Source organism: Trichomycterus rosablanca, chromosome 7 (genome assembly GCF_030014385.1).
Source record: "Trichomycterus rosablanca isolate fTriRos1 chromosome 7, fTriRos1.hap1, whole genome shotgun sequence".
NCBI classification, from domain to species: domain Eukaryota; kingdom Metazoa; phylum Chordata; class Actinopteri; order Siluriformes; family Trichomycteridae; genus Trichomycterus; species Trichomycterus rosablanca.
Genome location: NC_085994.1, coordinates 4,316,382 through 4,330,412, shown reverse-complemented (window position 1 = coordinate 4,330,412; position 14,031 = coordinate 4,316,382). Strand labels below are relative to the sequence as shown.

The 14,031-nt window shown below is 38.4% G+C and overlaps 1 protein-coding gene across 1 annotated transcript; it reads right to left on the bottom strand.

Annotated features, from left to right (window-relative positions):
* Positions 1–7,140: 7,140 nt before the first annotated feature.
* On the bottom strand, positions 7,141–13,642 carry znf366 (zinc finger protein 366). The gene is made up of 5 exons (XM_062998274.1): positions 13,599–13,642; positions 9,522–10,729; positions 8,931–9,122; positions 7,959–8,133; positions 7,141–7,855 (listed from the first exon to the last, which is right to left on the bottom strand). The coding sequence occupies exons 2-5, from the start codon at positions 10,581–10,583 to the stop codon at positions 7,473–7,475; spliced, it is 1,812 nt and encodes a 603-aa protein (XP_062854344.1). The 5' UTR covers positions 10,584–10,729; positions 13,599–13,642; the 3' UTR covers positions 7,141–7,472.
* Between the last annotated feature and the right edge of the window lie 389 nt (positions 13,643–14,031).

Sequence of the window (14,031 nt, the reverse complement as noted above, 5' to 3'; positions counted from 1 at the left end):
ACCAGTACACTTTTATCTCTTACTGGGAATCACCCAGTGTCACTGCACTTTTCAGGTATCATAAGGGGACTGCCCTAAATGACCAGAGGTGACTGGCCAGAGGTGGCGGGATAGACACCATGTTGGGCATGGGCCGTGCCAATTGGTGTGGTCGGTGCCTCATGCATTGTCGTACCTGGTTGTTTTGAGTTTTTGTTCCTCTTTATCCGGGAACTGTGTTCTGAGAATAATAATTTAATTATTCCTATAAATTATATTATTCCTATAAATAATGAGTGTGTATGTTACTGAATACATTTAGAATAGTGTATCTAGTTTTAGGTATAAATGCTTTTTACAGTACTGTATTTGGCCCAACTCTGAGTAAACCTGACATCACTAAACCAAACCATTAATAGAATAAATAACATACATTACAGAATTGGTACACAGTTGCTTTACAAACATAATTAAAACAAATAAAATAGTAAGAACTGAATAAAATGTGTTATAATATTTAAAACTATAGCTTAACTGTTAATGCTGAGCTTTTTTATGAGAGGCTATTTTTGTGAAGCCTCTCTTGTACTTTTCCTCTTATGTAGCAGAAGAGGAACCAGTAGAAGAGAAAAAAGAAGGGTGGTTTTGTTTTCCAGTATAGTGCACCTTTCTCATGCTAAAGGCTTTCAGACTCCCCTTTGTCCTGACTCATCCAGAGGTTTCACTTCAGCAGACCGAGTCGCAGTACCTGATTCTGTGGTGCCGTTAGCTTCCCGTTGAGTCTCGGGACTGAAACACTGAGGTGAAGGGATGAGAGGATGAGGATATGAGAACTTCCTCCACAGGTTTATGGTCACCCCAATAAGGTTTGCAGAGGACATGTAGTTGCAAAAAGACACTCACATACAAAGCACATACAAAGTATATTTTAGACTGAAATGGTGGGTATTATACAGTCAAATGCAAGAAACTGTGTCCTAATAAAGGTCTGAATCTTGATAACACCACTGTAATAAGACAGCAGCTTAAGAACGTGTTGTATTTCTTTACAAATACACCCTCAGAAGACAAGGACCTAAAGGTCAAGGAGGTATCCACAAGAGTACATTGTACCTTCATATTTTTTTCAACAGGGAAAGGACATTTATTGGTTCAATTTATGGACCTATACATGTTACACATTTTTAAAAGATACTTGCACATTCCCAGATAAAGGTTTTTATTAAAGGTACAATATACACTGATCAGCCATAACATTAAAACCACCTCCTTGTTCTACACTCACTGTCCATTTTATCAGCTCCACTTTCTCTACATATTTTTATAGCCTGCTTTCATGCTGTTCTTCAATGGTCAGGACCCCACAGGACCACCACAGAGCATGTATTATTTAGGTGGGGGATCATTCTCAGCATTGCAGTGACACTGACATGGTGGTGGTGTGTTAGTGTGTGTTGTGCTGGTATGAGTGGATCAGACACAGCAGCGCTGCTGGAGTTTTTAAATACCGTGTCCACTCACTGTCCACTCTATTAGACACTCCTACCTAGTTGGTCCACCTTGTAGATGTAAAGTCAGAGACGATCGCTCATCTATTGCTGCTGTTTGAGTTGGTCATCTTCTAGACCTTCATCAGTGGTCACAGGATGCTGCTCACAAGGTGCTGTTGGCTGGATCTTTTTGGTTGGTGGACTATTCTCAGTCCAGCAGTTACAGTGAGGTGTTTAAAAACTCCAGCAGCGCTGCTGTGTCTGATCCACTCATACCAGCACAACACACACTAACACACCACCACCATGTCAGTGTCACTGCAGTGCTGAGAATGATCCACCACCTAAATAATACCTGCTCTGTGGTGGTCCTGTGGGGGTCCTGACCATTGAAGAACAGCATGAAAGGAGGATAACAAAGCATGCAGAGAAACAGATAGACTACAGTCAGTAATTGTAGAACTACAAAGTGCTTCTATATGGTAAGTGGAGCTGATAAAATGAACAGTGAGTGTAGAAACCAGGAGGTGGTTTTAATGTTATGGCTGACAAGATACATTTATTAGCTTATTTTCTGATTGTATGTGGATTCTAAGAAGTGGTTGAGATATAAAAAATTACAGACATGGCTACATGTTACTTCCTCTTTTGTATAAAATTTAAAACAAGCCAGGTACCCACCAGTAAGGACGAAATGGCTAAAAATGTATAAAACAGTGTATATGGGGAACTATATGGAGAACAATAGGTTTTATATAGATATCTAAGGTAACGCTCTGAAACATGCTCTTTAAACATGTCAGTCATTTTAGCTTTTATTTTGTTCACGATACAAATATTATATACCACTATATTTCTGGAACTGTGATGCCCGTCCGGTATTCTGCTGCAGTATGAGACAAGTATACTTTTATCTTTTACTGGGAATCACCCAGTGTCACTGCACTTTACAGGTATTACAAGGGGACCGCCCTGAATGAGTGAGCTGCCCAGAGGCGGCGGGATGGACACCACATCGGGCATGGGCCGTGCCAGTTGGTGGGGTCGGTGCCTCGTGCTTTGTTGTCCCTGGTTGTTTTGAGTTTTTGTTCCTCTTTATCCGAGAACTGTGTTCTGAGAATTGTGAGAACCTGTTTTAAATTCTTCTCTATCTCTTTTCTGTTCACTTTCTCAGTTGTAGCCTGTAAATGTTTTTGTCTTTTTGTTACTTTGTTCTATTATTTTGGCCACTACATGTCTGTCCCTTTTTTGTTCATTTTCAATTCTTGCAGTTGTGGGGCTACACCTGAAGCCTCAGTGCTGAGACGTGACCTGCCCAGGTATAGAAACATGGCTGATATTCTGGGACACAGAATTTTATTTTAGCTGTACCTGAAATTTGTACTTATTTATTTATTTTTACCTTTTTGGTACCTTTTCTACCTTTCAGTTTGACTTTTTTCAAACTTTGTTCTTTTGTATGCATTCTATTTTGTTGATAATGTAAGTATAAAACAATTTGTATATAAATATGAAATGTACTGTACATATTCACAGGGAAATAAAATCAATCATAGATTATATTTTAACTTTAAGGGCATGTGTTCGGAGGGGTATGTTAAATTTATTTTAAATGGAGGTACGGCACAATGGCTAAGTGGGTAGCACTGTTGCCTCACAACAAAAAGGTCCTGGGTTCGATCCCCAGATGGAGCGGTCCATGTCCTTTCTGTGTAGAGTTTGCATGTTCTCCCGTGTCTGTGTGGGTTTCCTCTGGGAGTTCTGGTTTCCTCCACAGTCCAAAAACATGTAAGTGAGGGGAATTGGAAACACTAAATTGTCCATGACTGTGTTTGATATTAAAACTTGTGAAGTGATGAATCTTGGGTAATAAGTTACTACCGTTTCTGTCATGAATGTACCCAAAGTGTAAAACATAACATTAAAATCCTAATAAATAAATAATCTTTATTAAAAAGTTCATGCACTAACCTTTAGTGCTGAAATCTTAATTTACAATAAAGCTTATAAAACTATGAGCTATTCTGGGGAATTTATCATTTTTCTTGCAATTTGGAGGGTGCTTTTATAACATTTTATTATACAATTGCTTCTACTTTATGGTCTGTGTGATTAGTAAGTATTAAAAGTTGTTATTGTTTATTTCAGGATGAAAATGTTGAGAATGGATATCTGTGGATGGGGTGCAGTAACAGAACAAACATTGTTTATCACACAGCTACAAAGACAGGACTTGAACCTTACTTGCAGTGACATTCTGTTCTTGGCATATTCCCTTCATGACAAATGTTCTTTCCATGCCAGTGGGTGGATTTGTTAATTTGAAGCTCCCCCTGGGTGTTTGTGTGAATGAGTTAGTATGTGATGCTCTTTGTTTTATCTACATTAGTCAGTATGGAAAGTGTTAGACGAGTACGGTCAGTAGATCAATATTTTCCTCTTCAGAACAGCATCTGCTGTAAACAATAGCAAACACATCATGTTACATAAATACAGGCGGAGGCCTGAAGTCTGGGCCACCAACAGAGTTCAGACGAGACGTGTTTGATCAGGTTTCACTTCCTTTCCTTTTCCAAGAAGTCAAATTTATTATAAAAGAAATAAATATTCCTACAAGCTTATAGGATACAAATGACATGATTCCACAATTACATGAATATATAAATTAAGATAAAGATAAATTAAGAGGGCAGTTGTAGCCAAGTGGTTAAGGTACAGGACTAGTAAGTAAAAGGTTGCTGGTTCAAACCCCACCACTGCCAGGTTGCTACTGTTGGGCCCTTAAGCAAGGCCCTTAACCCTCAATTGCTTGGACAATACACTGTCACAGTACTGTAAGTCGCTTTGGATAAAAGCGTCTGCTGTAAATGTAAGATAAGTCTTTTATAGTTTGTGCAAAGTATAACACTATGAAAACAAGATTGTTAAAATATATCTAAGTTCTTCATATTTTGCTTCTCAAATCTTGCAAAACTCATTAATGGGAAATTAAAGAGTTTTTTATTGTAATTGTAATTGTAATGGACAAGTCTCACCCCGGCTACCATCTGTTTGAGTTGTTATTTCATTAAATACATGGGACTGTGCAATTTCGGGCAATGTTTACAATGTTGACAAAGGGTAATGTGCAATTTCCACCAGCTTGTTACTGACAGAAAGTCCATTTTGTGTGTTATTGTTATTATTGTTATTGTAAATTCTGTAAATTTTGTGAATGCAAATTTTTGGTATTTTGTAAATTCTAGTTTTTTTTTATTTATTGTTTATAACACTAGAGAGTATTGCACCTTAATTCCGTTATACCTGGTATAATGACAATAAAGATTCTGATTCTGATTTTAAAGGGACACTTTAGGAGACAGAGACTCTTCTTAATTCTCACACGAATAAATTGAACTGGTACTAAAATATCCTAAAATTTAAAGCTCACTTATGTTAGGGGAGGGGAATGTGATTCATTTCTCTTGCAAATGTAAAGACCTTTTGTTTATATTTTTTTAAAGGTAATGTCAGTTGATAAATGTCAGTATTAATTTCACAGTCATGCATTGTGTGAGAGCTCGGGAGCTTTAGCTTTTTATGGTGTAAGATCAAAATCTGGAAAATTATTGACTGACTATTGAATTATGACTGAACACGATTTTTTAAGCAATTAAAGGTTAAAGGCCTTGCTCAAGGACCCAACAGTGGCAACCTGGCAAAGGTGGGGCTTGAACCAGCAACCGTCTAATTACTGGTCCAGTACCTTAACCACTGAGCTATCACTGCCCAGCATTTAGGAGACACTTTTATCCAAAGCGACTTACAGTTGTGACAGCATACAATCTAAGCAATTGGGGGTTAAGGACCTTGTTTAAAGGCCCAACAGTGGCACCCTGGCAAAGGTGGGGCTTGAACCGGCAACCAGGTGCCCAACAGTGGCAACTTGGCGGTGGTGGGGTTTGAGCCGGGCAACCTTCTGATTACTAGTCCAGTACCATAACCACTGACCAATCACTGCCCAGCATTTAGGAGATGCTTTTATCCAAAGCGACTTACAGTTGTGACAGTATACAATCTAAGCAATTGAGAGTTAAGGGCCTTGTTTAAAGGCCCAACAGTGGCACCCTGGCAAAGGTGGGGCTTGAACCGGCAACCTTCTGATTACTAGTCCAGTACCTCAACTACAATTATGACAGGAAAGACATGTTTAATTGGATTAGACATGCTACATGGAAAAAATTAAGTGTAGTTTTTATTTTTTTTTAATAATTGATAAGGGATCAGTTTTAGGTTTTGATGGTAATTTAGATGTTTGATTTTTTTTAGTTTTTAAATCATAATTATATGCATAATAAATCTCTTTTTTAAAAAGTAATTAGGACGGATGTTTCAAAGTGTAAAATAATGTTGTGCATTAAATCATGCAGCTGCTGTGTTTTCATTATTCAGAAGCATTTTACATTTACATTTTCAACACTTAGCAGATGCCCTTATCTAAAGCGACTTACAGTACCATGACAGCACATATTCTGAGCAAATGAGGGTTAAGGGACTTGCTCGAGGGGGCAACAGCAGCAACCTGCCAGTGGTGGGGCTTGAACCAGTGACCTTTAGATTACTAAACCAGCACCTTAACAACTGCCAGTTTTACACATTATATATGAAGTAACTTTAATTTAAAAATAATGTTAAATTTACATTTACATTTTCTGCATTTAGCAGACGCTCTTATCCAGAGCGACTTACAGAAGTGCTTCCATAGTAAACATTTCATTTCTCAAGTTTTAGTAAACAACAGTCGAAGAACACAAATCTGCTGAAACCTGTTGGAACCAAAGTGGGTTTTTTTGGTTTTGTTTTGTTTTTTTTTTAATGGAAATTTTTTTTTTGTAAATAAGTACTAGTCAGCTTAAGTGCTTAGTAAAAAGGTGATAAAGGTTTTTAATAGTTTTTTAAAGACAGCAACAGACTCAGATGTTCGGACAGACAGAGGAAGTTCATTCCACCACTTGGGTGCTAGAACAGAGAAGAGCCTTGACGCTCATCTTCCTTTAGTCCTGGGAGGAGGCTCAAGTCGAGCGAGACTAGTGGCTCGGAGGTTGCGTGGTACATTATATAATTTTTGGTATTAAAATAAGCATTCATTTATTTATTTATTCTTGGCAATTGCTTCATTTTATTTAGTCCACTGCATTGAGTATAGAGTTTGTTTGTTTGTTTGTTTGTTTATTAGGATTTTAACGTCATGTTTTACACTTTGGTTACATTCATGACAGGAACGGTAGTTACTCATTACACAAGATTCATCAGTTCACAAGGTTATATCGAACACAGTCTTGGACAATTTAGTATCTCCAATTTACCTCACTTGCATGTCTTTGGACTGTGGGAGGAAACCGGAGCACCCGGAGCAAACCCACACAGACACGGGGAGAACATGCAAACTCCACACAGAAAGGACCCGGACCGCCCCTTCTGGGGATCAAACCCAGGACCTTCTTGCTGTGAGGCGACTGTTCTACCCACTGAGCCACCGTGCCGCCCTGAGTATACGTAGAGTACCCATAAACACTTGGGTCAATGCCTATTAAAACATGTGACTGTAAATAAAATGAATGTAATTAAAACGATATTGTGTTTATAGTATTAAATTTTATTTACAGATTTGAACATTTGCTTTCACAGTTGACAGAAAAATAAAATCAAAATAGTTTAACTTTCCTCTATTAAGAAGAAAAATCTAAAGAATATCAAAAAATAAAAGAATTAATTCATGTGTCATTTGCTATTCACATTTTCTATTATTGGTAAATACATTGTTTGCAAAATATACAAAATGATTAATCAGGCAGACACGTTGTTAGACATGTATTCATGTACTGAGTGACCATTTAAAGATACAGTATTTATATTAATTTCTTTAAATAACATACTTTTAATCAGCATATTGGTATTTGCTACGATAATGCTGGAAATGAGACTGTTTCACAGTTTTATCACCCATGAGACAATGTTTTAACCTTATTTACAGCTTAATCTTCTTTCCCGGTATGTTCTGACACAATAAAGCTCTCCGTCGGAGACAGAACCTTGCTCAGTCTCTTCACACTGGAGCTTCTCACTGCTCTCATCTTCATCCACGTGGACTGTTACGTCTTCTTCCTCCTCGTCTTCTTCATCGTCTGCCTCTCTGGCTTCTCCCAGCTCCGGGTGGTAGCGATCAGGACTGTACTGGCTGGTCCTGTACAGACTGTCTTCATCTTCCTCCCGGCTCTCTCCGTCAGACTGAGAGAGGCGCAGTTTGGGGGGGCGCTTCTGGGACAGATCAAATGGCTTGTCCTGTTTGAAGCGGGACAGGAGACGGAGAGGAGCAGAAAGACACAACCGTCCTCGTCTCCTGAACACTTCAGGGAGAAAGAAGATGCGCGCTGATTAGCATTTGTCAGATCTTATGATATGTGAGACGAATTCAGTAAATCAGTTGTGATGTTTAGTGGTGCTTTGTACCTCGGGCATCGAGTCCTCGGTCCATGATGCCGTGTTTGACCTTCATGTGGCGGGTCAGATTGCCTTTCAGAGTAAACTTGCTGGGGCAGTACAGGCATTTGAAAGGCTTGCTGTCTGAGTGCAAGTGCATGTGGCCCATTAGATTATGCATTCTGTTGAACTCCTTCCCACAAAGCTAAAGAAAATAAAAGCAGATTTTAAACGATTCCTTCACACAACTTGATATTGTAAATTAATATGCACCAGAGAATTTTTTTTGCATTTTTATCATACAGACTAGAACTCAGGTATTGTTTAAATATATTTGAAATTGGAGCGTTAGAGTAATCATGAATAAATAAGCTAAGAAGCAAAAGGAAGAGGCCGACAGAAAGGGCCAGAAGCCGACTGGGAAGGGCAGTCCTGTGCTGTCTTTGCTCTGCATTCTTCTTTACTTTAGGGTGGGCCTTTTCCTTCAGGAGGAGAGAGGGACTGTAAACTGTCCAAAAAGGACCGTGAGAAAACAGGAAGTGCTCCCATGCAAAAGAGAAAGCAAGATGAAATCTATTTGTGGGGCCCTTTACTCAAGGGACAAGAGAGCTATTGTTACTGGGGCAGTTTGTGCGACGATATCCTTCCTATGGACAAGAAGACATAAGGTTGCCAGATCGCAGTTATCTGGTCATCACCTCAAGCCTACCATCTTAGCTCAAGGTCATGACCATCCCAAAGTAAATGGACCCCCAAGAACCTGTTCAGAAATGTGCTTCCTTTTATGCTCTTTGTACACACAGTATGCCACTTGTTTGCTTTAAGCTTCACACACTGATAAAACTGGTGACCAATTAAAATCAAGCAGATATAAATCTGTACTGGAGCTGCATTCTACCTGACCTTTCTCATTGCCCCCCGTTATTAATGTCAGTGCTGAATAATAATCTGGTGTTTAGGTTTCGTCTGGGATGTTATAATGGAAGTCGTGGCATGACTCACCTTGCATTTGTAAGGCTTGATGTCAGAATGGACGATCATGTGAGCCTTAAGCGTCTGCTTCTGGACAAAGCTCTTGTAGCATAGATGGCACTGGTAGGCTCGGATGTTGGTGTGGATCAGAATGTGTCGCTTCATGTTGGCCAGCAGCGTAAACTCACGGCCACATATGCGGCACTTATGCTCCTTCACTCCCTGAAAGACATGATAATGGGAAGGGGATATGTTGAAGATCTTAGCTGAACATGCAGTTGAAGTAGTTCTAAATATGCATTTACATTTTCGGTATTTAGCAGATGCTTTCATGTACTGTGACAGTATACAGTCTAAACAATTGAGGGTTAAGGGCCTTGCTCTAGTGCCCTACAGTGGCAACCTGGCAGTGGTGGGGTTTGAACCAGCGACCTTTTGATTACTAGTCCGGTACCTTAACAACTAGGCTACAACTGCCCTGTATGCCTTTAATACCTATCAATAAAATATCCAAAGGACCCCAGTCAGGATTTCCTTGGGCACCTTGGTCTATAACCGGTCTGTGCCAGCCAGATTTCTACTTGCTTGTCATGTTTCTTTCTATTAAATGCTGTTAATTACCTTGTGGGTCAGCGTGTGCTGCTTGAGGTGGTGGGACTGGACGAACTCCATACCGCACTCACTACAGATGTAGGGTCGTATGTCCTTGTGCTTCATCATGTGGTTCTGCAGCTGGCTCGGGTACTGAAAGCTCTTGCCACACTCGCTGCAGTCATACTGCGCCGGTCCGCGGTGTGCCGTCAGGTGTCGCTTCAGCTGGGCAAGAGTCGGAAAGTCAAGCCCGCACTCAACACACACGTTTTCCTGGCCCCTACCGTGCTTGAGCTCGTGGGCTCTTAGCTCACTGGGGTAGGCAAAACCTCTGGCACAAACACCACAGCTGTATGGCTTGACATCGCTGTGTTGCATCATGTGCCTCTTCAGATGGCTTGTCTGTGTAAAGGCTTTGTTGCACACCTGGCACTTATGGGGCCGGGCACCTTGATGAGTAAGCATGTGCGTGTGCAGGTGGCTCAGTTGCTTAAAGAGCTTTCCACAGAGCCCACAGCCATGTGGTTTGATGCCACTGTGACCCAGGATGTGTGTAACAAGGTTGTACTTAGAGGTGTAAGACTTCTCGCACATGCGACACTTCCAGCGCTTCTGTTCGCCCCCTACGTCCACGTAGTAACTGTCATCAACATGGACATTCAGGCCTAACTTCTCAATGCTGCTCAGCCCAGCTCTGGATCCCTCCATATTTCTTCTGCTGTATCTTGGGGCATCTCTCTGGTAGAATGAATTTGGAGAAAGGTGCATGACCGGGCCCGGCATCAGGAAAGGGAAAGGAACCAGGTTTGGGCGGAGCGGTGGGAAGAACGGAGGAGGAGGGGGCAGGAACAGTGGCGATGGTGGCCATATGGGCATGGGTTTTACTGTCTCTTGTTTGACTTGCACTGTGTTATATCTACCCATCACTCTGTGGAAATGAAGCCTGTTGAGGTCAATCATGTCTGGAATGAATTTGGGTGGGTGAGGCTGGGAAGGAACAGGTTGAGTAAAGGGATAGGAAAGATGGGAGAGGTCAATAGTTCTGGAGATGGTGTCAGCTCCCCTCTTGGGCTCATAGTCTTTTGGGTCCATGGTGAAAGTGGTGGATATCTGGATTGCTAATGAAAGAACTTTCAGGTAGGAAGATGGAAGGTGATTATGGGTCAGAATAAGTCCTCAAATTATTGGTATTTGGGTTTTTTCTTTTACTATAAACTGTAGATTTTTCCATAACTCGCCTGAAAAAAAAAAAAAAAAAAATATTAAGACATTTAAAATGAAACCCTCTTTAACTATAAAAGAAGTCTATGTACATTTCTTAAGCTTCTAGAGAATCATAAAACAGGATCCATGTTTATGACTACCAATTCTAAAACAGGAAGTGCCTTCAGATAAATGAACCCCACTAGGTCTTATTTTTTCACTTCTTCATGTTGTTTTACTCATCTTTCACTTTATTTCACTCAGCACTTCTCTCTTTTTGCTGGACCACATGACAATCACCTGTTTGAATTCATCAGATCCACTCTTAACCTGCACATTTTCTTATATTTTCTTATAATCTGCACATTTTCTTATATTTGCACTGTGGATCACTTTATAATTCATTTTATAATTTATATTTTACAGCTGTTACTTACAATCTATACCAGCCTTACGATGTTAACCAAAATAACACCTCCATATGTGCCCCCAGGTCCTGTTGTTGTAGTGTGTTGTTGTGATTATACAGACTTTTGATTCATGTAACTTGCTACTGAGGGCTTAATTTCCTTCAGGATTAATAAAGTATCTATCTATCTATCTATCTATCTATCTATCTATCTATCTATCTATCTATCTATCTATCTATCTATCTATCTATCTATCTATCTATCATCTATCTATCTATCTATCTATCTATCTATCTATCTATCTATCTATCTATCTATCTATCTATCTATCTATCTATCTATCTATCTATCATCTATCTATCTATCTATCTATCTATCTATCTATCTATCTATCTATCTATCTATCTATCTATCTATCTATCTATCTATCTTAATTAATCAGCGGTCATTTGTGTGGCATTGTTTGCCTTTAGATAACCCTGCTGAAGAGAGAGAAAGTAAAAGGGGAAGATTAAAGAGAAATAAAGGAAATACAGGAACTTTAGTAGTTCTTTTTATGCATGATGTAAACTGTTTTAATGTTTGTTGAAATGTTGTAACTTTGAGAAAGAATTCTCATACACAGCAAAACTGTTAAATTATTTTTATGGAATAAATTATGTTGCAGATAATAAATGTTTTTTGAAAGAGACTGATTTTAAAAAACTGGATTAAAAAAAAACATCTACACAAAGACCCTTAAATTCTTTACAGTAGTGCCAAAGATAAACATAATACCAGAAATTTTTTAAAGAGACCACAATGGAAATTAGTTTCTGAAATTTCTCATGTTATCCCTGACTGTTTCTGTTTTTATAAAAGACATTACATCTTATGATGGGTGGGAGCGCTGTTTTCTTTTTAAAAAATATGAAACGGTTTAATAAAATCTAATAAAATCATTTAAAAGTGTGGTAATGAAGAATAATACTAATTTCATGACAGTGCAGGCAGGAATTGTCCATTTATTTTGCACCTTACACTAAATAAATGTTTTGTTTGTTTCTATGCCATAAAGATCAGCTTTAAGTCAAACTTGTAATGTAAGGTTACAAAAAACTGCTGAAGATTCGACTGGTTTGTTTGCCATCAATTTGTTGTAAATAATTGATGCTTTATATAATCTATACAGGTATTTTACAAATTACTTCCTTTTATACAATAAGACATATAAATGACCGGACATGTATCACGTTATTTTACAAAAGCTCTGTTAGACATCTTTGCATTTCAAAGTCCAAGTTACAATAAAGATTTTATTTCATTTTTAAGATGCAATAAAATGACAAGTTCATGGCAAACAGTAAATCTAAATCTAAATCTAAATAATTATGTTTATGGTAAAGGATGATGCCATGATGCAAAGACTTTCATGATGTCAATTGCTACGTCAATTCTAAAGCCTAAAGTTTAAGTCATTTCCACCTTTTACACAGTCTAAATTAGGAAAAATAAATACATCTCATTTCATACTTAGCATTATATATATGGACAAAACAAATATTAATAATTGCTGTTATGTGCAGATCAATTAATAAATGCATTAATGTCTGTTTTGTAGCTTTAAAAGGAAATACACACAGTGCAGATCAATGTCAAAACCCAGAAAATGACAGGCTGCACACAAAACATTTACTTAATTTACAACTACTTGAACATATTGAAGTAATACATGCAGAGTCTAGAAGTCTATAGAAAATTATTTTTTTTACCTTCCTTGGGTCATACAATCTGCTATACCAGCCTATTCATGATTATTGTATACTGACCTTGTCACTGCACCACAAATGTAGCGCCTCTTAAATATAATAAAATACCAGTTTTACTCTTTTCTTAAGAGCATAATCAAGTAAATATCTTGCCTCATGACATGACGTAGTGCCTAAATATTATTTATAACCAAGAGTACAAAAACTGCTTTTCAAAACATAAGATATTTTATTTAGTAGTGCATTTTAGTACTTGATTATATTTTTTATATTTGGATAAAAGCACTTTATAATGCAAAAAAAATCCATCTACATTATATTTTATTTTGTATTTAAAATGTGTTAAGCTGAAGTTTGCAGTGTGAGATATTTTTATGTATTTGTATTACATTTGTATAAGATAAATCATGCAATTACACACAATATGTACATACTGTCACTGATCCCTGAGTCATTCAGTGAAAGCAAATATCATCATAGCTATAAACGTTAAACTGTGACAGATCATTTGTGCATTCATTAAAAGTTTGACCTTGATTCACCACTTATCAATCGTCCATCACCATTCACATAATCGTTTGTAAAATCTAAATCTCATTTTAATGGGCACAAGTTCTCTGCTCAACTCCATGTCCCTGATGGACTCAGATAATAAACCAAAGCTCCTCCTTGCTCTGTGCCCCTGATTAAAGACTACCCTTGCCTCTGCCTGTGCATTAGTGTGTTTTAGCTGCCCGTGTGCTTACCTGATGCTCGGCCCGTGCTCTGGACAATGAGCCTCCAGCACAGCAGACAGCATTTGAAGTGACTTAAGAAAGAGAACAGGAACAATCACTTTGTTCCCATTTTTCAGATGAGTACCTTCGGAGAAAAGGAAGGAAGGGAGGGGAGAGGAAGTCAACAAGCCTGTACCTTCCTGCTAAAAAACAAGGAAACTTTAGATAGACATCTCCACTTCTTTTTAAACCTTTACACTGACACAAATGCATTTATTATGTAGGTATGAATATACAGATGCATAGATTTAGACCTGATTGTTATAGAAGTGTTGTTAGAACAGGCATTGACCACAGTAAGGAAGAATCTTCTGTTGATGGTGTGTACTAGTCCAGCTCATCTCTCAGTGGTCTGTTTTGATGGGACTGAGGAAAGCTTGAGAGTTCCAGGCAAATAAAGTGT

Coding starts and splice junctions, on each gene's coding strand:
- znf366 (XM_062998274.1), bottom strand. CDS start 10,583: ATGGACCCAAAAGACTATGAGCCCAAGAGGGGAGCTGACACCATCTCC. Junction 9,123..9,521: donor AGCACACGCTGACCCACAAG/GTAATTAACAGC, acceptor CATGTCTTTCAG/GGAGTGAAGGAGCATAAGTG. Junction 7,856..7,958: donor CCGAGGACTCGATGCCCGAG/GTACAAAGCACC, acceptor TTCTCCCTGAAG/TGTTCAGGAGACGAGGACGG.